The sequence below is a fragment of the Zosterops lateralis genome, assembly GCF_965231275.1.
Source record: "Zosterops lateralis genome assembly, chromosome: 5".
Lineage (NCBI taxonomy): Eukaryota > Metazoa > Chordata > Aves > Passeriformes > Zosteropidae > Zosterops > Zosterops lateralis.
The window spans coordinates 2232515-2255420 of NC_139766.1; the positions used below are offsets into that span (position 1 = coordinate 2232515).

At 49.7% G+C, this 22906-nt stretch overlaps 1 protein-coding gene and 1 long non-coding RNA gene across 2 annotated transcripts; both read left to right on the forward strand.

Moving 5' to 3' along the window:
- Nucleotides 1–8: 8 nt before the first annotated feature.
- Nucleotides 9–21551, forward strand: LOC310909961 (zinc finger protein 638-like; the record flags this gene model as incomplete). The annotated part of the gene is made up of 6 exons (XM_083862348.1): nucleotides 9–94; nucleotides 3950–4225; nucleotides 10810–12709; nucleotides 17730–17791; nucleotides 19133–19171; nucleotides 21434–21551. The coding sequence occupies 6 exons, from the start codon at nucleotides 9–11 to the stop codon at nucleotides 21549–21551; spliced, it is 2481 nt and encodes an 826-aa protein (XP_083718474.1).
- Nucleotides 4240–6376, forward strand: LOC310909274. The gene is made up of 2 exons (XR_014590052.1): nucleotides 4240–5628; nucleotides 5890–6376. It is a non-coding gene; the product is annotated as an uncharacterized lncRNA (long non-coding RNA).
- Nucleotides 21552–22906: the final 1355 nt, after the last annotated feature.

Genomic DNA, 22906 nt, shown 5'->3' on the forward strand with positions numbered 1-22906 from the left:
TCCCGGCCATGCCGGCGGGAGGCGGCGGCTCCTCCGCGTCCCCCCGAATTCGGGGTCCCCGACCCCCCTCGACCCCCCGGGATCCCCTCGCGCGGTGAGTGACCCGCTCCCCCCATCCCGGGACCCCAAATCCCTCCTGGGTGACCCCAAATCCCTCCCGGAGACCCCAAATCTCGCCCGGGGACCCTAAATCCCCCCCGGGGACCCCATATCCCTCCCGGGGACTCCAAATCCCCATCTGGGTGTCCCCAAATCCCTCCTGGGTTCTCCAAATTCTTTTCCCGGGTGACCCCAAATTCCACGCGGGGACCTCAAATCCTTCCCGGGTAACCCCAAATTCCCTCCCGGGGGTGACCCCAAATCCGTTCCGGGGACCCCAAATCCCTCTCGGGTGTCCCCAAATCCCTCCCGGGTGTCCCCAAATCCCCCCCACAGGGTTTGGGGTGGGCTGAACCTTTCCGGCCTCACGTGGCCACATCCCGATCCCGAATTTTGGGGTGATTTGGGATTTTGGGGTGGCCAAAATCTCCCCCCAGCCCTCGGCGTGACCCCAAATCCGTTCCAGGGTCGGGATTTTTGGGGTGGGGGCGGCGCTTTTGGGGTCCCTCCTGACCTGAGGGGATTCCCCGGAGCAGTTTTGGGTCACCCAGGGACACCCCGAGGTTTTGGGTTTGTCCCCTCCCCAAATGGGGGGTCCTGCAGTGTCCCCCAATGTCCCCAATGTCCCCAAACCCAGCCCCAATCTGGTGACACGAGTGTCCCCAATGTCCCCAAGGCCGGGGCCAGGAGTTATTTCTGTCCCCGCGGGTGTTAATCCCGGCCTGGTCCTCAAACCTCGAGGACAAACACGACAAAGTGTCCCCAGCAGCCGCCAAAAGCGGCAGGAGGTGACAATCCCCGCGGCCAGGCGACACCTCGGGGACAAGTGACCTCCCCTGAGGGTGGCCGCCGGCTCCTTGTATGGTTGGGGACAGCGGTGTCACCAGACGGGACAGAAATAGCGCGGGACGGATGAGGGGACAAAGGGGTGGCGCCTCGGGGACATTCCGGGGCTGTGGTGGCACTGGAGGGGTGGCACGGGATGTCACCAGGGGTGGGGACAGATGGCCGGGGGGTTTGGGGGGGTTTGGGGACACGGCCAGCCTTGTGTCACTGTTTGGGGGCAGAGAGGGGACAGCCCCGTGTCGCCGTTTGGGGACAGCCAGCCCCGTGTCGCTGTCCCGGTGGCCGGTGCCAGCCCAGTCGGTGACATCCGCTGTCATCGCCGGCTGTGTCGCCGCGCCTTGGTGACATTCCCGGCCTAACGCGGTGGCCTCGGTGACCTTGCGGGGCTGTGCTGTCCTCAAACAGCGACACGGGGCTGTCCCCTGTCCCCAAACAGCGACACGGGGCTGTCCCTGTCCCCTGTCCCCAAACAGCGACACGGGGGCTGGCTGTCCCCACTCTGTCCCCTGTCCCCGCTCTGTCCCCGCTCTGTGCTCTCTCTGTCCCCACTCTGTCCCCTGTCCCCACTCTGTCCCCGCTCTGTGCTCTCTCTGTCCCCACTCTGTCCCCTGTCCCCTCTCTCAGGGGACGGTGCCCGCTCTCTGTCCCCGCCCTGTCCCCGGGGCTGACTGTCCCCTCTCTGTCCCCTGTCCCCGCTCTCTGTCCCCGCCCCGGCGCCGCTGTCGCTCCGCGCTGTCCCCTCGGGGCTGGTGGTCCCGTCTGCGGTGACACCTTGGGGACAGCGCTGAGAGCACCGCCACCCCCGGGGCCGCCTCAGGCCCGGCTGGTGCCTTGATGAGTTAATGAGTTAATGAGGAGTTAATTGGGGACAGCAGCTGCCCCGGCGCCCCCCGGGCCTCCAGCCCCGCCGTTATCCCGAGGCCACCACATGTCCCCAAGTGCCACCACCCCCCCGGGATGGGGACTCCACCCCGGCCTGGGCAGGTGTGACAGCGCTGGGAGAGGTTTGCCGGGAGGAGAATTCCCCAAAATCCCACCTGAGCCTTTCCTGGAGAGCCCGAGACCGTTCCCTGATCCCAAATTCCCAAAATCCCACCTGAGACTTTCCTGGCGAAACTGAGGCCGTTCCCTCTCATCCCACCCCTGATCTCAAAATCCCCCAAATCCCACCTGAGCCCTTCCTGGAGAACCCGAGGCTCTTTCCTCTCATCCCATCTCTGATCCCAAATCCCCAAAATCCCACTTGAGCCTTTCCTGGAGAACCCAAGGACGTTCCTTCTCATCCCATTCCTGATTCCAAATCCCTCGAATTCCCAAATCCCACCAGAACCTTTCCTGGAGAGCCTGGGGCTGTTCCCTGATCCCAAATCCCTGAATCTCTCAAATCCCACCTGAGCCTTTCCTGGAGAATCTGGGGCCATTTTTGGAGGGATTTTTAAGGGAAATTATAAGGATTTTTGAGGGGAATTTTTTGAGGGGAAATTTAAAGGTGTTTCCTGTGGATTCTTGCATTCCAGAGGTTGTTCTGTGGGACACGAATTTGGGGACATTCACTCACTGTGTCCCCAGGGACTTAAACTCATTGGAACTTCCAGAAATTCCTGCTGCTGCTCCAAAGCAAATCCCAAAGATTTGCTTGGAAAAGACCTTAAAATCCCAATAATTCCAACCTCATCCACGTTTAGGGACAATTTCCCCTCTCCCAATTTCCTCCAATCCCTTTCCAACCTTGGACACGCTTCTAATCCGTCCCAAAAATCATCATAGGTTTTTTGTTTGTTTGTTTGTTTTTGTTTTTTGGTGGGGTTTTTTTTGTTTGTTTTTTTGTTTTTTCCTGGAATTACTGGGATAAATTCTGTCTTTCCACAGAACCCAGCACCACTTTGAAGAGAAATTTGGACTAAATTCAAATTTATTTAGATTCTCCAACAGGGCTGAAGGAGAATTCAACTCAAAACCTCAACCTGAGGATTGTATTGCTCTATTTAGGGTCAGTTTTGACTCCAAAAATCACAATTTCCCAACAGTCAGATCCTATTTTTTGAATCACTGAAAAATTTGCTTTGGAACCCCAAAATCCCAATTAAAAAAACAAAAAAAACAACTCAAATTTGCCCCCCAAATCACCTCAAAACTCACCCAGAATCACACCAAAGACTCCCAAAATCACTTCAAAATCAGCATCTGCTTCCCAAACCCCTCCTTTAATTGCCTTAAACATCATCCCCAAGGAGATTAAGAGTTTTAAGGTTAAAAAATTGCTGAATTTATGGATTTAAAGAGCTGAGTAAGGATGAAATTAAGGCTTTAAGTGCCTAATTGATGTGCAGGGGAGCAGAAAGAGCTGCCGATCCCTGATTGATTTTGAGGGGTTTCGTCCCTCACGATTTAGGGGTTTGTCCCTCACTGAGTGATTTTGAGGGGTTTTGTCCCTCACCGATTAATTTTGAGGGGTTTTGTCCCTCACGATTTAGGAGTTTGTCCCTCACTGAGTGATTTTGAGAGGTTTTGTCTCTCACTGATTAATTTTGAGGGGTTTTGTCCCTCACTGAGTGATTTTGAGGGGTTTTGTCCCTCACGATTTAGGGGTTTGTTCCTCACCAATTGATTTTGAGGGGTTTTGTCCCTCATGATTTAGGGATTTGTCCCTCACCAATTAATTTTGAGGGGTTTTGTCCCTCACCGATTGATTTTGAGGAGTTTTGTCCCTCACGATTTAGGGGTTTGTCCCTCATTGAGTGATTTTTGAGGAGTTTTGTCCCTCACAATTCCAGTGGCCAGCCAGTGCCAGCAGCAGAGCGGGATGGGCTGTGCTACACTCAGCAGTCCTGAAGCAGCAAAAATGAGGGGACCACAAGGAGTAGGCTCAATACTTGAGGGCAGAACAAGCTAGGGGAATTACAAAAATAACCGCAAAAAGGCTAAAAGCTGCAATAACAGCAAAAAAAAACAGAAGAAAAGGGGAGAAGCGAACCCTACGCGCACCAGCGCCGCTCTGAGGCAGCACGTGCCGCCGCCGCCCTTTTATAGGAGGACGCGGCATCCCAGCATGCCCCGCGGCAGGGGTCGCCTCCTCACCCCCATCCCCATCCCTTTGCACACGGCTCCGACCCCGCGCAGCCGCACTCGAGGTTTCCGTGTCCCTCCGCCCGCCGTTCCCGGCGCTCCGCCCGCCGCTCCCGGGCCTTTCCCCGCTGCTTTTCGGGCCTTCTTCCCGCTTCTCCCGGTTCCTCCCGGCGGCGGGGGACGCGGGGAGAGCGGCGGCTGCGCTCCGGCGGAGGTAGGAGGCGAGAAGCGGCCGCCTTCCCCCCCCTCAGTTCCCTTCGCCTCAGGGCTGAGGGGGACTCGTGTAATGGCGGCTGTGGGGGGGGGGGTGAGGAAGGCGGGTGAGGGGTCCTCATGAGGAGCTTCGGGTGTTTATTCTTTAATTTTTTAAAAAATTTCTCCGTTATTCTTTCTCTTTTTTTGGCCCCTTTTATCATTAACCCTTTTATCCTTTTTCTTCCGGCGCACGGATAAAAAGCCTCCCCGTAATCACCGACCTGCGAGCGCAGCCGCGGCCCCGCAACGGATTCGCCACGTTTTATACCCGACACGGATTTAAATCTGTTTTTTTTAAACATTTCTTTATCGGTTTTACGCGGTTTTAAGCGAGGAAAACGCTGTCCTGGTGCTCCCTCCATTCCCCTGCGCGTCAAACAGCGCTCAAAGCTTTGATTTAATTCTTAATGAGGCTTTTAAATCCATAAATTCAGCATTTTTACGTTAAAATAATGAGATCTTTCTGTTGGGAGTTGTAGGTTTAGGTTCAAATTGACCCTAAATAGAGAAATACCAGCAGAGTTTCCACCTGAGGACCAGGACGTGACCTCAGGCACCTCCTCGTGGTTTGGGGTAAAAAACGCGCCTTTTTTTTTTTATTTCTTTTTTTTTTTTTTTTTTTTTTTCTTTAAAACGGGAATAATCGAGCAGAATTGGGTAAAATACCCGAAAAAAAGGGAGATTTTGATTTCGGGCCGAACGTTGTAGCTCTGCAGCCTCACGTGGTTTGCAGGAACTTCCTCTTTTGGGGGATTGAACCTTTTAAAAATGCGAGTTAGGCACAGGCTCCTTCCGTGGTTTTAGTGTTGTTTTAAATCAGAAATGTAATACAGGTTATTTTTTTTTAAATTGCTTTTTATAGGGTTGTTTCTAAGGATGTTTACATAAAATTTGGTGGATTTTTTGACTCAGAACTCAAACCAACCCCCCCTAAAAATCTCATTCCAGCCCAGAATTGATGTTTAAATGTTGTTGGTTTGGGGTTTTTCCTCCTTCCCTGGACATCTAAAACCTTAAATCAGCTGCTGGGAGGACTGGAGAGGGTGGATCTGATATGAGATCATGATTTTCCTTGGGAGAAGTCACTCTCCAAGGAAAAGGAGTATCCTGAATTTCATTTTTTTAAATTTCTTTATTCCTGATTTAAATCTGCCCCTCGAAGGGTGAGCATGGAAGGGACCAGCCCAGTCTCCTCCCTAAATTCTGCTGAAATCCAGGATATTTATCCAAGGGTGGAGTTTTCCAAACCCTGAATTCCTTCTCTTCCCTCTTTTCCTTCCCCGATTTGGAAATTTGGGGTTGTTTTTGCTGCCAGACAAGGAGCTCATCTGGGTGTTTCCCTTTTATCTTTCACACCTGAAGGTAAATAAAACCTATTTTCCTATTTCCTTGCCATCAATTAAAATACTCTTTGTGGAATTTTGGGGTTTTTTTGGGGTGGAAATTTAGGCAGCGATGGTGTCAGGAATTGAAACGTCACCTGTTGCTGTTTAAATGGTGTTTAAATCCATTTAAACCCGAGGTTTAAATCCATTTATCAAACTTTGGTGCTGCTGCTTCTGAAAGTGGAATTTGAGGAAGATTTCCTGGTGTTAAAAATGCCTGATTTTGGTTCTGTTTCAGGAATTCCTGGCTGAAAGGCTTGTCCTGATTTTTTGGTGTGTCTGGATAGAAACTTCCTGCCTCAAAGGCTGGAATGGGGCAGAATTTTGGGAATATTTCAGTGGATTTTATGGCTGGTGTTAAAATTTCCTGTCTCAAAGGCTGGGATGGGGCAGAATTTTGGGAATATTTCAGTGGATTTCATGGCTGGTGTTAAAATTTCCTGTCTCAAAGGCTGGAATGGGGCAGAATTTTGGGAATATTTCAGGGGATTTTATGGCTGGTGTTGAAATTTCCTGTCTCAAAGGCTGGGCTGGGGCAGAATTTTGGGAATATTTCAGTGGATTTCACAGATCCAGGGATTTCAGGGATGGAATTAACTTTTCCAACTTTTCCTGGGAGTTCTGTTTGGGATTTGGGAGCTGAGTTTGGCTTTCCCTGGGTTGGAGTGGCTGGAGGGATATTCCATTTCCAGGGGAGAACTGGGATAGAGGAATGGGAAAAAGGGGGGGAAAAAAAAGGGAGTTTGGCTTCCAGGATTGCACAGAGTGGGAGGAATAATTTCATTTGGGTTTTGTCTCCTTTTCCTTCCTCATGGTTTTGTCTCATCTCAGGAATTTTCTTCTTTGAGTGTTTCCTTTCCCATCCTGGTCCTTTTTTGGGGGGGATCTCCTTCCTTCAGGCTTCGCTGTTCTCTTTTTCCTGGGGAAATCCAAGTTTCCAGGCTGGGATTTATCCTCTTCCCATTATCCAGGTACTCCAGGACAGATCTTCATCCTCCTCATCCTCCAGGACAGATCCCTTTGTGTGTCCTGGCGTGACTGGGACATTCCCAGTGATCCTGGATCTTGGGAATTCCAAATCCACTGATCCCAGTGGAGCTCCTGCTGGATCTGGAGCTGGCAGCAGGAATGTGCTCATTGCCTGGAGCTTCTTTCACCTCTAAAATCCTTGGAATTTTTTGGTCTGAGATGGCAGATGATGCTGCTGGAATGACAGAACTTGGAATGACACACCTGGATCTCCTGTGCTGGAGGAGCTGGAGGATTCCAGGATTGAGGGATGACACGGATAAACACCACGGATAACCCGGAAAATCCTGCTGGACCTGGGGTGTCCCCTCGAGGTGGGGTTGTGCCAGCAAGGAGAAGTCTGGAGGTGACAATCCCAGAGATCCAGAGGGAGCTGAACTGCCCAGAGCCATCCACAATCACAGGAAAGAATTCCCAGATGCAGGAAAAGGGTTGGGAATGCTTTTACCCAAATCCTGAGCTTGATGAGACAATATCTTGGCTGCTGTGGATGAGGAATTCTCCAGAGGGAAGGACCGTGGCACCCTCTGGATGCCATCGTGGTGTTGGGCACCACAGGGAGGAGGAGGAGGAAAATCCAGCTCCTCCCAAAACATTCCATCCACCAGAGGAGGAGCAGAGAACCTCCAGAGGAGATCCAGGTCCTGGGACTGGATGTGGTCAGTTCTGGAAAAGCTCTTGGGAAAGCAGGGAATCTCCAAAGGAGATCCAGGGTTTGGGACTTGGATGTGGTCAGATCCATGGGGATATTGTCAGTTCTGGAAAAGCTCAGCAGCTTCCCAGGCCTGGCTTTGCTTCCAGCTTTGTTTATCTGCTCTGGAGTTATCACAGAGCCAGAAAATTCCATGCTATTTATAGGGACAAAGCAGGAAATTCTCCTTTTGGAATTTCCTTTTGGGTAAACCTCCTGTGGAATGGGGGAAATCCTTTTGTGCCTTCTCCTGAGGTTCCTGGAGAAAAGGAGACTCCAGAGGGAGCTTGTGGAGCTCCCTGGCAGGGAGGGGGATTTGGGATCTGATCCCAGGGAATTACAGGAGGAGAAGGAACAGCCCCAGGTTGTCCCAAGGCAGGTTCAGGTTGGACACCAGCAGGAATTTCCTCATGGAAAGGGTGCTCAGGGAGGTTTGAAATGCCCATCCCTGGAGGTGTCCCAGGAATTCCAAGGTGGGCATCGGGCACAGCTCAGACTGGATGATCCCAAAGGGTTTTTTTTCCCCACTGGAATAATCCCAGGATTCTATGCTGTTCTGGAGGAATGTCTTTACCCTTTTTCTCCGTGCAGGAATTCTCAGGATCTCTCTTCCAGCTTCTGGAAATGCCAGGGAGGGTTTTAATTCCAGAACTTTCCATTTCTCCATCCCTATTGGGAAGCCTGGAGAAAATGAAGGCAGGAAGTTGAAGGGAAAACAAAGAAGGATTTTGTGTTGTGCTCTGAAGTTCTGGGATTGCTGTTTCCAGAGCTGGGAATGTTCCCCTGGAGAAGGGAAAAGTGCAGGGAATGCTCCGAGTCCCTGAAGGGGAAAACTCCAGGAGAGCTGGAGAGGGACTGGGGCCAAGGGCTGCAGGGACAGGACACAGGGAATGGATCCCACTGGGAAAGGGGACATTGGGCTGGGATCTTGGGCAGGAATTGCTGGGAATGGAATTCCCACATTTGCTGGGGCTGCCCCTGGATCCCTGGGAATGTCCAAGGCCAGGTTGGATCCACCTGGGATGGTGGAAGTGCCCCTGAGCTGGAAGTGGGATTGGATGAGATTTAAGCTCTTTTCCCACCCAAACCATTCCATGCTCCCATTGCCTGATTTCTGGTCAGTGTCACCTCAGCCCCAGCTCGGTCCCTGCTGTGGTGTCCCTGTCCCAGCAGTGGCTCTTCCACACTCAGAGCTGCCTGCAGGAGGAAAGTGAGGATCTCCCTGATATCTCCAGACCATTGTTTCCTCCATCTTGGCATTTCCTTAGAAGCATTTCCAGCATTTCCTTTGGGAATGTCACTCAGGAGCTCCTTGTCCTCAGCCCTCCCTAAAATCCCAGACCGGTTTGGGGTGGGAAAGGACCTCAAATCCCATCCAACGCCACCTCATGCCATGGATGGGGACATTTTCCATAACCCAGCCTGGATCTCATCCCTGGCCAGGCTGAGGAGCTGAGCTTTGCAGAGGTGAGTTGTTATTCCTGATCCTGCTCCCGGGTGTCCCTGTGAGATTCAACACTTGGAAATACCTGGAGAGGTAAAAACTCATCCAGTGGGAATTCTGGTTTTATTCCCCTCTTTGTGGAGATTCCTGATCCATGGAATTAAGGTTGGTGATGTTTCAGTTTTGCTCTGTTGATCCATTGGTGGTTGTCCTGGTTTGACGGTGTTCCTTCTCCAAGTGCTTCCCACAGGGATGGAATTTTTGTCCTCCAGTGCTGGGAATTCCAGAGAAAACTCAAATGGGAAGGCAGGAAGGGGCTCAGGGAATGTTGGTTCACATTTATTTGGAAACCCTCTGGAACAAACTTGGCTTCACATGCAGTTGGAATCTGATGTAATTAATGGAGGGAGAAGGAATATTGGGAATTTTGGGAATGGTGTCTGGTGGGAATCTGGTTGTTGTTTGCTTGGAGAGGATCAATAGGATTCATGTTTTCTCTGGGCCTGAGCAGTTTGTACTTGGTTCAAATTAAATAATTCCTCGAAGAAAAAAAACCAAACACCTCGCACCCAGATGGGAACAAACTCCAGGAATTGTGCTGGAAAATCCTCCTCTCCTGCACCTGTGTTTGGTCATTCCCTGTAAGGTTTATTCCTTGAGCTGTGACCTCAGTGTGAACGTTTGCTCATGGAAAAACTTCCAACTGGAGTCAACTTCCATGAGCTTGGAAAGCAAAATGTCGGCGAGGTGAGAACCTCAGCACTGCAGGAATCCAGCAGGAACTTCAGGAACCGCCGGGAAAACTCGTGGAAAACCTTTTGTCTCTGGCTGCAAGAAGAGTCCAGTTCCAGGAGACGACAGATGGACAAGGGGGAAACGAGGGATTCCCAGATTTGGAGTTTTCCTGCTTTGGGTTGGGATAGGGTTGGGATTGTTTTCCGGCTGCTGCCCCAGCAGTGCCACGTTTGGGGTTGGGAATGGGGAAGGAGCCGGGAACAAGCTGATGTGGCTGCTGCTTTGTCCTCGCCCTGAATCCAGAATTCCTGAGGAGCTGCACAAGGACTTTGTCACTCTCTGATGTTTTATTGATCTCAATCTCCATCTCTGGCCTGCTTGGACAGGGCTTGGAGCACCCTGGGATAACGGGAGGTGTGGAATGGCAGGAGGTGGAACAGGATGGGCTTTAAGGTCCCTTCCAGCCCAAACCCTCTGTGTGATTTCTCTCTCCAGAACTCTGTGGTGTTTCCTTTCCCTCTCCCTGTATCTGTACCTCCTTTTCCCACCTCCCAGCCCCCAATTCTCAGTGATTTCACCCAAACCAAGCCCCACTTTCCTTGACCACCCTTTTGTGTGGAGAGATTTTTTTTTTCTTTTTGTCATTCCTGTACGATTTTACTCCTCTCTGTTTCAAACCCTTCCCGTTTAAACCTCTTGGAGAGATTGGATATTTTCTACCCACAGAATTCCAGCCTCGTCCCACCCTGTGAATTCTTGCAGGGTTTGCTCTTCACCCACGGGAGCGTCCTCCTGGAAACAGCACCAGCCTCGGCTCAGCTCCACCCAGTTGGAACTGGTTGGAGTTCTCCACCTAAATGGTTTCACTCGTCACCCTTCGGACAGGAGGGTTTTATGCTTTGCTCCTAAAATCATTAATTGTAATTAAACCCAAACTCTGTTGTCACAAAGAAGTGAAACGCCAGGTTTTAAAAGTGATGCTGTCGCAAGTGTCACCACCGCTTATGTTCCAACTCGTTGGGTTATTAAGCTTGTTAATCACCTGTTTAACTGATTAATCACCTGTTCTCTATATTTTAAGATTTTAAACGGTGAAAGAAAAGCAGGGTTTATTTGTGAATTTTTGAATGCTTTAACCTGCGGTGCAAATCCCGCTCCCGTGCCTCGCGTTTGCTTTTCTCCCCCGTCCTAGAAGCCGCTGCGAGCAGATTGCCCCCGAAAGATGACCCCCCATCTAATCCTTGTCTTTTAACTTGCAGCTTTGTGTTGTTCTTGGAAAGTTTCGCACCACTTGTGAATTCCCTGAACCTTGGCCTTGCCAGCCCCTTTGTGTCGGGCCCTCCTCCTTTTCAGCTTGCCCAAATTCAGACCCACTTGGCTCTCCAGCACTTGGCTGCCAGCGGCGGGCGGGCCCTTCCCCACGCTGGCGTCCTCCAGCCATTGCTGAAAGACGCAATGTTTAGCCCCAGAGGAACCTTGCCCCCGAGGCCCAGAGGACCCAACCCGTCGGGCTCCAAACCCCCGGGAGCTTTCGGGGCCGGAGGCGCGCCGGGGCCGCCCAGGAAAGCCGCGCCCGCCAAGCCCAAAGGAGTGCCCCAAAGATTCTCGGGGCAGGACGCGCAGTGGACGGGGTCGCAGAGGATCAACGTCCGCGTCACGCTGCACAGGGCCGACCCCAGGAAGGTGAAGGAGAAGAGCAGCCTGCACCAGGAGCAGAAGGGAGATCCGCGTGCGACTCGTTGGGATGGCGGCCCCTGCCCCGCCAGCACCGCCGGGCCCAAACCGCCCGGCCCGGCGCCGGTTTTGGAGCAGAACTCCAACCCTCAGAACCGCTACACGCCCGAAAGCGCCTCCAGCATTTTAGCGAGTTTCGGATTGTCCAACGAAGACCTGGAGGAGCTGAGCCGCTACCCCGACGATCAGCTGACGCCTGAGAACATGCCGAGGATCCTGCGGGAGATCCGCATCCGGAAGATGGGCCACGCCGCGCCCGTGCTGCACGCTCCCAGCCGGGGCGAAGAGCCAGCGGGCGAGAGCAGCGGCGGCACCAGCACCGTCATCAAGGGCAAAGTGATCGATTACGGCCATGCCAGCAAATACGGCTACACCGAGGACCCGCTGGAGATCTGCACCTACAACGCCGAGGCGCTGCCCGAGGAGCCGCTGGAATCACGCGTCTACAACGCCGAGAGCTCCGAGAACCGCGAGGAATTCCAGCGAGAGCAGAGCGTGCCGCCGGTGGCCGTCCCGCCGCCCAACCCCGTGGGGCCGTGCACCGCCGTGTTCCCTGCCGAAGAGCTCATCAAGCTGCCAGCGTTTCCCGGCGATTCCTCACAGGCTCCGTCGTTTTTCCCCGCTGAGCCACCGACTCCAGCGCCGCCGGCCAAAGTGCCGGTGCTAGTGCCCAGTGCCACGCCCGCCGTGCTGCCGGTGGTGAAGCCGGTGTCCCAGCCGCCCATGCCGCCGGTGCTGCCGCCCCTGCTGCCGGCGCTGCTGCCCACGCCGCTGCCACAGCCGCTGCTGCCCCCGGTGATGCCAACGCTGGTCCAGGCGCCTGTGTCCCAGCACGTGTTGCCACCCTTGACCACACCACCTTTGACCACACCACCTTTGACCACGCCACCCTTGACCACACCGCCCTTCTCAGCTGGGCTCTTGGCCGCCATCAGCCACCACGAGCAGAAACAACATGACGCTGGTGGCCCCCATCCCGGCGCCCACCCCGGACCCAGCACCCATCCCAGTGCCCATCATGGCGCCCATCATGGCGCCCACCCTGGACCTGGTGCCCATCATGGCGGCCATCATGGCGCCCACCCAGGACACGACGCCCATCATGGCGCCCACCCCGGACACGACACCCATCATGGCGCCCACCCCGGACACAGCACCCATCATGGCGCCCATCCCGGACCCAGCACTTCTGGCGGGACCTCATCGGGACACAAACCCTACCACAAACCCTACAGGTCATCGGCAGAGGAGCCCATCAAATCCCCGTTCGGGGTGGTGAAGGCGTCCTGGCTGCCCGTGTTCTCGGATTCGCAGAAGAGCAAACGCCTGCCCACCCCGTCCATGATGAACGACTACTATGCCACATCACCGCGAATATTCCCACATTTGTGTTCTCTGTGTAACCTTGAATGCACTCATATGAAGGTGAGTGGCTTTCCCAGATTATTCCCTAAAAAAAATGTGTGTACTCTCGGCACCTTTTCCTGCTGCTGGTGGTTTTTCCCATGGATTTGGGTCGCCAAGTTTGAGTGTTGGGAATGGTGCTAGCAATGATTGTAACAGCGTGTTCTGCTCCCAGTTGCATTTCACAGTTGCTTTATGTGTTGATTCCTTTAATTTTTTTTTAATATCGAAACAATTTCTGACTTTGCAGCGGGTTTTGAGCAACAAAACAAACCACGGGCAGCGGAGTGAAATATTAATGTCGTGTGTGGGGGACTCAAATCATGTCTTGGGGTGGGTGACATGTCTGTGTGTTCTTTCCCCACCTCCCTTTCTTCTCCTCCTCCTCCTCCTCCAAACTCTGCCTGAAAACAAAAGAGCCCATTTAGAACCCGAAATTTCATCTTCCAAATCTGCTCTCTGTGTGTGTGTGACAACGCTGAATATTCCAGAGGCTGGCTCGGAGCGGGGCGGAAAATGCGTCCATTCATCCCGCCGGGCTCTCAGCCTTGAAGAAAATCACAATTTCAGCTTTGAAGGGGAAAAAATAAAGGGAGGAAAACAGTGGATATTGGGAGATAAAAAAATGTTTTGGAAGCTGGGAAAGCCCAAGGTTTGATCTGTCAAAAATATGGGAGAACGTGATTTTAAAAAAACCAGAATAATTTGTTAATAATTACTGAATGTGTTTGAATTGCAAAGTGTGGAGAGGCTGTGAGGGAGGGATTTTTGTAATTTGGCAAAATCTTGGAGATTTGAGGCTCTGTTTGTGCTGTGAATTAAAAATCTGACTGAAAATGGGGGTGGCTTTTGTAGGGGAAAAAAACTAACAGAAATTCCCAAACCCTTTTCCCCAGAAAGTGCTGAAGGCCAGGGAGATGAGCAGCTGGAAATGGGAAGGGAAAGATGATTTTAAATAAAAAATGGGTAAAATTAAAGAGGGGAATAAAAGTGGGGAGGCGTTAATAAAGGGAAAAAGCAAATTGGGAAAAGGGAATTAATTTAAATGGGAATTCTTCTCTCGTTTCAGGACAGAAGTGTTGTCACTAAAAATCTGTTGGTAAATCCGCTCTGGCTGATGTTTTTGGGGTGGATTAAAGGTGGTGAGATCTTGTCCTGGTGGCGCTGGGATGGGATGTGTTCCCAGGAATCCTGATCCCACTGCAGCCTCTCTAATCTGCTCCCTGTCCTTCAGCTCCGATCTGGATTTGCTTCCTTTGGGAAGCGTTTGGTGTTTGTCTCCCAGGGACACAGGAGACCTCACAGGACCAGCCCTGGTGCAGAAGAACCAGAAGAATTTGGGAGTTTTTATCCCAAAAATAAAGCTTGGATGAAGAAATCTCCACCTGGTGTATCCATGAATTCCAGAGGTTGAAGAATTCCTCTCAATTCCAGCTCTGCAGTTGGTTTTGGGTGGTTGGAGATGACCTGGACATTCAGGGTTTGTCTTCCCAGCCATTCCCTGTCCCATTCTGGGAGAGCTGGGTGGGACCTCAGGTTGAAAGAGCCACCAAATCCGGTGATTCCCAAGGACTTTGGACATTTGATGCTGTCCCCGGCCCAGAGAAACGGATTTCATGGATGGAGCACTCAGGGCTGGATGGTGACACCTGGAGTTGTCACCAGCTCCGTGTCTGGGTGGGACCAGCCACTCCAGGATTGGGATTGGCATCATTCAACATCTCCATCGGTGACAGGGACACCGGGATCGGCACGGTGAAGGTGGCACCAATCTCTGCACTGGGATCACGCCTGGAGGGATTTTCCTGGACAGGTGGGACCATCCCAGCCTGGTGAGGCTCAGCGAGGCTCCTGGAGCTCCTGGGGCAGGACAATCCCAGCACAGATCCAGGATGGGAAGAGAATGGTTGGAGAAGGACTTGGGGTGTCGTGGATGAGAAACTCCAAATGTTCCAGACAGATCCCTGGGCTGATCCCACAGTGGGAAAGGTGGGAATTCTGCCCAGGTGAGACCCCACCTGCAGAGCTGCCTCCAAGTCAGGAGGACGTGGAGCTGCTGGAGCAAATCCAGAGGAGGCCTCAGAACTGCTCCCAGGGCTGGAGAGCTGGGAATGTTCCCCTGGAGAAGGGAAAAGTGCAGGGAATGCTCCGAGTCCCTGAAGGGGAAAACTCCAGGAGAGCTGGAGAGGGACTGGGGCCAAGGGCTGCAGGGACAGGACACAGGGAATGGATCCCACTGGGAAAGGGGAGATTGGGCTGGGATCTTGGGCAGGAATTGCTGGGAATGGAATTCCCACATTTGCTGGGGCTGCCCCTGGATCCCTGGGAATGCCCAAGGCCAGGTTTGGATCCACCTGGGATTGGGGAAGGTGTCCCTACCCATGGATGGGGTGAAATTGTTGGGATTTAAGTTCTTTTCCAACCCAAACCATTCTGTAATTCTGAGATAACAGGAACTGAGATCAGATGAAGATGCCCAACGAGGAAAAGTTTCTCCATCCCACACTTGAAGACCCTGAAAGCAAAATTCCAACTTGAATTCAGGCTGTTGGTGCTGAGCTCCCTTTTTCTGTGGATCCTTTTAATCCTCTCTTGGATCAACTCATTTCAGATCTGACCGTGTCGCGTTTCCCGTGGGAAGAGAATTCCAACCATTGGAATATGAAACCCAGAGATTTCCACCTGGATGTGGGATATTGATCCCAACATCATCCCTCCAGCTTGGCCGTGCCAAAATTCTGAATTTTCCCTGGGGAAAAAAAACAAAAAAAACCAAAAACAAACAAACAAAAAAAAAACCTCCTGGATGTCATTTTACTGATTTCTGATACATTTTAGGGTGGGTTTTTTTTGGTTCAAAAGCCACAAGTTTTGGTATTTCCCGCCTGCATCCAAAGTTTTTTACGGAAAATGGATTATTTTAAACTTTAAAGCAGACAGGTCCAAAATATTGGGAATTTGAGGGGGAAAAAGTGGAAGCTTGTGATGTTTGTGGAAGGTGAAGTTGGGGCAGCAACAGATTTTGAGAGATTTGGCTTCATTTTTATCTTGGGCAGGAAGGGACATGGTGAGAGGTTGGACTGTGATCTTGAGGGATTTTCCAGCATCAGGAATTCCAGGAATGTTTCTGTGAGGTCGTCAGGGTTGGCTGTGAGAAGGTTCAGTCACACCAAGGTGGATTTTTTGGGCATTAAAATCAAAAATTGAGACAAAAGTCAGTTCTCGGGCCAGGTATTCCCAAAAATCTTCTGTGTCCTGGATGGTTTTTTAGGGCCAAAATTCCCAATTCCGCTCTGGGATAGGCGGTGTCTGACCCCTCTGGTGTTCCCTTTCAGTTCTAATTTCCCAAATCTTCAAAATCTTCAAGGATTTTATGGATATTCCACGGAGCAGCTTCGTTTTCCACTGGGAATCATATCCTTTTGGAACAACAAAACGGAATTTGTGGGATTCCTTCATCCTCAATCCCATCACATCTGGAATAAAGCGGATTTGAAACGTTCCCAGCACCAAGAATGGGATTTATCCTTATTTTTATCCACTTTTATTCCTTAAATCTGTTTAAAGTTGGGGATGACACCTCCTTAGGTTTCAAATCTGTGAAATCCTTCAGATTTTGCTCTTTTCCATGAAGATTTTGCGCTCGGAATTCCTTTTGCTCCATCACCTTCTACTTCCAAGATTTCTTTGTGGTGATCCATGAGTGAGAGGAGGTTGGGATGGAATACGGGAATGGAGGAGTTTGGATGGAATTTTTTATCTCCTGAGGATTTAATAAGGGATCTTGTGCTTTTAAGGGAAGGTTTTCTTTGGATCCGAGGAAAAGTCGTGGCTGGAATGTCCAAGTCCAGGTTGGATGGGGTTTGGAGCAATTTGGGATCATCTTTAGCTTCTCTTTCCGACCCAACAATTCCATGATGATTTCATGGGCAGTGAAATATTCCTGAAGGATTGAAAGGACCAGGAATGATGCAAAGAGGAGAAAAATCCATAAATCCTGAGGGGTTTGGATTTTGTGGGCAGTGGAATATTCCCAAAGAGTGGGAAAAGCCAGGAATGAGGCAAAACCCAGGAAAATCCATAAATTCAAAGAATTTTGGCTGGTGGGGACCTGACAAGGAGAAAGAGATTCTCAAAAGTGTTGGATCAGCAGCTGGAGGGATTTAGGAGTCAAATTCCCTCCTTGGCATCGTGGAATTGGAATTTTGGAAGTCAAATTCCCTCTGGATCCTTGGAATTGGAAATCTGGGAGTCAAATTCCCATTTCATTCCCATCAAATTTTCCTCGAGGAGCAACTTGTGGTTTATTCTGGTTAAACTGAATTCTGGAAAAATCTCAGTCCCTGGAATTAAGGAAAGACCTGCTTGGAATTCTGAAATCTCTGCTTTATCTTCATGGGATTTATTCCATCATCCCGACTTTTCAGATTTATTATTTTGTATCAATGATTCCACGTTTTATTGGATTTTGTGCTGTAAGAGCAGCTGGAAGTCGATTTTTTTTTCCCCTCTCTCCCCAAGGATATTTAATAATTATCATTTTGGTGAAGAATTTTAGAGTTTTCTGTGGAAAATCCCTTCTCCATCAAAAACTTCCTCACTTTTTTCCCAGCTCCTCGTTGATATTCCCAGTTAAACCTGAATTTAGGGATTTTTCTGTGAGATTAAATCTCGTTTTTATCTGATTTTTTTAAATGACAAATAAGTGTGAAAACCATCCCGACGCTCTGCAATGACTTTTGACCTTTAATTAATTAATCAATTAGAGTTAATTTCTTTAAGTATGTAATTTAATTAATTGATTTAAATAATTGATTTAAATGAGGCTTTCATTCTGATAATCAGCTCTTCATCTCCTGCCTGAATCCTGCGGAAATTTTGAAATTTTTTCCCAGGTAAAAATGGGCTGGAAAGTGGAAAACAAACAAACAAACCCCAAAAGCTCCCAAGGGATTGGGGTCGATCCCGGGGGGGTTTTCCACCTTCATCCAACTTTGCCCAATTTTTGTGGTTTTTTCCCTTTTTTTTGTCCCCCCCCCAGGATTGGATCCTGCACCAGAACAACCCCGCCCACCTCGAGAGCTGCCGCAGGCTGCGCCAACAGTAAGGGATCCACTGGGGATCCATTGGGGGCAAATTGGGAATCCATTGGGAATTCACTGGGAATCCATTGGGAATCCTTTGGGGACAAATTGGGAATTCACAGGAATCCACTGGGAATACTTTGGGGGATCCTTTGGGGGATCTGTTGGGGATTCCAGTGGGGGTCCATTGGGGAATCCTTTAGGGATCCATTTGGAATCCACTGGGAATGCATTGGGGGTTCAACTGGGAATCCATTGGAAATCCACAAGGGAATTCAATGGGAATCCATTGAGGATCCATTGGGAACCTACTGGGAATCCACTGGAGATCCATTGGGGATAAATTGGGAAATCCTTTGACAATCCACTGGGGATCTTTGGGGGATCCATTAGAGAGCCACTGGGGATCCACAGGGATCATTGGGAATCCATTGGGAACCCACTGGGGATCAACTGGGGACACATTGGGAATGCACTGGGGAACCATTGGAAATCACAGGAGAATTAATTGGGAGTCTATCGAGGATCCACTGGGAATCTGTTTGGAACCCATTGGGAAATCAGTGGGAATCCATGAGGGAATCCATTGGCAATCCACTGAGAATCCATTGATATTCCATTGGGAGCCCTTTGGGGATCCATTGGGAGCCCTTTGGGAACCCACTGGGAATCTACTGAGCATCCATTGGGGATCTGCTGGGAATCCTTTGAGGCTCCACTAGGAATCCACCAGGGATCCATGGGAATCCATTGGGAAGACTGGGAACCCACTGGGAATCAAATGAGAATCACGGAATTCTGGGGAGTGACCCTCAATCCTAACAATTCCCACCCCATCCATGGGTGGGGACACCTCCCACCATCCCAAGTGGATCCAAATCCATCCCAGCCTGGCCTTGGACATTCCCAGGGATTTGGGGCAGCCCCAGTGTTCCCAGGTGTTGTCACATTCCCTGGATTCTCCCCACATCCCAGTAAAAGATTTGGGATTTCAGACACCTCGTGGAGCTCAGTGGGATCTGATCCTGAATCATCCCAAAATCACAATCCCAGGGCTCAAGAGTTTTCCCTTCTCCAGGTGAACATTCCCAGTTCTGCCAGAGCCTCTCCAAAATCATGGAATTCTTTGGCTTGGGAGGAAAATTTCATCCCAAATTTCTCCCAATTAATGAATTAACAGGATTAATGTCAGGGATTAATCATCATTGTCAATAATCATCCCAATCCACCTCACCTTGGACAAACAGAAATCAATATTTGGTGCTTTTGGAGTCTCAAAAGGGGAATTTTGATGCAGAAAAATCTGATTTTGTTGGGAATTTTGGTTTCTCCACTGACGTTTTTCTGTTGTCATTGACAGATATCCCGAGTGGAATCCTGAGGCTCACTCCTCCAACAGGTACCTTGTGCTTTTTTAATTCCTTCCCTTAATTACCCACTAATTAATTCTTAATTTAACCAATCCTTTTCCCTGATCTGCTCTCTCCAGTCCCTCTCAACGAAGTCATATTTTTTATTAGGGACTTTTGTGGGGTTTTTATGGGATTTTGTCCCAAATTCCATAGAATTCTGAGCTGATTTGGGTGGGAGGGACCTTCAATTCCACAGATTTTAATTCAGTTTTTATCCCAGTTGTTTTCTGATTTTTTTTCAATTTTGTTTTTTTTAGGTTTTTTTCTAGTTTCATCCAGGTTTCCCAGGGTTTTTTTCCCTTTTTTTCTTCTTTTTTTTTTTCTTTTCCCCATTTTTATTAATTTATTAGATATGAAATATTTTTATAAGTAAATACATATATTTATAAATGAATAAACTTATATGTAAGTATATAGATAAATATTTAGTATATATTGAAATATGTGCTTAATATGTCATCATCATAAATACACATTTAATCAATACAATTTAAAAATATATTTTAAAAATTATTCTAACTAACAGTTCCCAAACACCCAACACTATTGTGATTAATTTTTCCTTTTTATCTCTTACTAAACTTGGAATTTTTCCAAAAAAGAAATGCCATCCCTCACTTTTCCCAAATTCTCTCTTTTATCTCCCTTTTATCCTTTGAGAAATTTGAAAATTTTCCAATTAAATGTTGAAATCCTCCAAAAAGAATTCCTGTTCCTCACTTTTCCCATCACTCACTTTTGCCAAATCAAACATTGATATTCCTCCCAGAGTAAATCCCATTCTTCACTTTCCACAAATTAAACTGGGAAATCCTCCAAGAACAAATCCCATCCCTCACTCTTCCCAAATTAAACTGTGAAAGTCTCTAAAAAGGAAATCTCATTCCTCACTTATCCCAACTTCCCTCTTTTCTCTTCCTCTTATCCCTTATTCAACTTCGTAATTTTCCAAGAAAGAAATCTCATTCCTCACTTTTCTCAAGTTAAACATTGATATTGTCCAACAGGAAATCCCATTTCTCACTTTTCCCAAATTCACCGTTTCTCTCCCTTTTATCCCTTATTTAACTTGGAAATTTTCCAAAAGAGAAGTCCCCTCTTGATTTTCCCCTTTCCCAGGAATGGTGACCGTAAGGAGAACCGCACACTCCGGCACCGCTTGGGCTCCTCCAGCCCCAACCAAAACCTGAAACCCTCCAAGAAAACAAATCCCATCCATCACTTTGCCCAAACTAAACCCTGAAACCCTCCAAGAAGAAATCCCATCCTCACTTTGCCCAAATTAAACTGTAAAATTTTCCAGAAGAGAAATCCCGTTCCTCACTTTCACCCAACTAAACCCTGAAACCCTCCAGGAGGAAATCCAGTTCCTCACTTTTCCCAACTTCCCCCTTTTCTCTCCCTTTAATCCTTTATTAAACTCTGAAGTTCTCCAAGAAGAAAATCCCACTCCTCACTTTTCCTATTCCTCACTTTTCCCAAATTCCCTCTTTTCTCTCCCTCTTTTCTCTCCCTCTTTTCTCTCCCTCTTTTCTCTCCCTCTTTTCTCTCCCTCTTTTCTCTCCCTCTTTTCTCTCCCTCTTTTCTCTCCCTCTTTTCTCTCCCTCTTTTCTCTCCCTCTTTTCTCTCCCTCTTTTCTCTCCCTCTCTTCTCTCCCTCTTCTCATCCCTTATTAAAGTTAGAAATTTTCTAGAAAAGAAAACTCCATCCTGACATTTCCCCTTTTCCCCAGGAATGGTGACCGTAAGGAGAACTGCACTCCCTGGCACTGCTTGGGCTCCTCCAGCCCCAAACTAAACCCTGAAACCCTCCAAGAACAAATCCCATCCTCACTTTTCCCTTTCCCAGGAATGGTGACCGTAAGGAGAACCGCACCCCGGCACCGTTCAGGCTCCTCCAGCCCCAAACAAACCATGACAATTCCCAAGAACAAATCCCATTTTTCCCCTTTTCCCATCCTGATTTTTCTCCAGGAATGGTGACCGTAAGGAGAACCATAGCCCGGCACCGTTCAGGCTCCTCCAGCCCCAAATAAACCACGACAATTCCCAAGAACAAACTCCATTTTTCCCTTTTCCTTAGGAATGGTGACCGTAAGGAGAACCGCACCCCGGCACCGCTTGGGCTCCTCCAGCCCCAACCAAAACCTGAAACCCTCCAAGAAGAAATCCCATCCCTCACTTTTCCCAAACTAAACCCTGAACCCCTCCAACAGCACATCCCATCCTGACCTTTCTCATTTTCCCCAGGAATGGTGACCGTAAGGAGAACCGCACCCCGCGGCACCGCTCGGGCTCCTCCAGCCCCAAACTAAACCCTGAAACCCTCCAAGAAAACAAATCCCATCCCTCACTTTTCCCAACTTAAACTGTGAAGTCCTCCAAGAACAAATTCCATCCTCACTTTTCCCTTTCCCAGGAATGGTGACTGTAAGGAGAACCGCACCCCGCGGCGCCGCTTGGGCTCCTCCAGCCCTAGCCAATTTTCCTACATTAAACTGTGACATTTTCTAAGAACAAATCCCATTTTTCCCTTTCCCAGGAATGGTAACCATAAGGAGAACCACACCACTTGGGCTCCTCCAGCCCCAAATAAACCACGACAATTCCCAAGAACAAACTCCATTTTTCGCTTTTCCTTAGGAATGGTGACCGTAAGGAGAACCGCACCCCGCGGCACCACTTGGGCTCCTCCAGCCCCAAACTAAACCCTGAAACCCTCCAAGAAGAAATCCCATCCCTCACTTTTCCCAAACTAAACCCTGAACCCCTCCAACAGCACATCCCATCCTGACCTTTCTCATTTTCCCCAGGAATGGTGACTGTAAGGAGAACCGCACCCCGCGGCACCGCTTGGGCTCCTCCAGCCCCAAACTAAACCCTGAAACCCTCCAAGAAAACAAATCCCATCCCTCACTTTTCCCAACTTAAACTGTGAAGTCCTCCAAGAACAAATCTCACCCTCACTTTTCCCTTTCCCAGGAATGGTGACTGTAAGGAGAACCGCACCCCGCGGCGCCGCTTGGGCTCCTGCAGCCCCAGCCAATTTTCCTACATTAAACTGTGACATTTTCTAAGAACAAACCCCATTTTTCCCTTTCCCAGGAATGGTAACCATAAGGAGAACCACACCACTTGGGCTCCTCCAGCCCCAAATAAACCACGACAATTCCCAAGAACAAACTCCATTTTTCCCTTTTCCTTAGGAATGGTGACCGTAAGGAGAACCGCACCCCGCGGCACCGCTCGGGCTCCTCCAGCCCCAAACAAACCACGACAATTCCCAAGAACAAATCCCATTTTTCCCTTTCCCAGGAATGGTGACCGTAAGGAGAACCGCACCCCGCGGCGCCGCTTGGGCTCCTCCAGCCCCAAACTAAACCCTGAAACCCTCCAAGAACAAATCCCACCCTCACTTTTCCCTTTCCCAGGAATGGTGACTGTAAGGAGAACCGCACCCCGCGGCGCCGCTTGGGCTCCTCCAGCCCCAGCCAATTTTCCTACATTAAACTGTGACATTTTCTAAGAACAAACCCCATTTTACCCTTTCCCAGGAATGGTAACCATAAGGAGAACCACACCACTTGGGCTCCTCCAGCCCCAAATAAACCACGACAATTCCCAAGAACAAACTCCATTTTTCCCTTTTCCTTAGGAATGGTGACCGTAAGGAGAACCGCACCCCCCGGCACCGCTCGGGCTCCTCCAGCCCCAGCCGACACC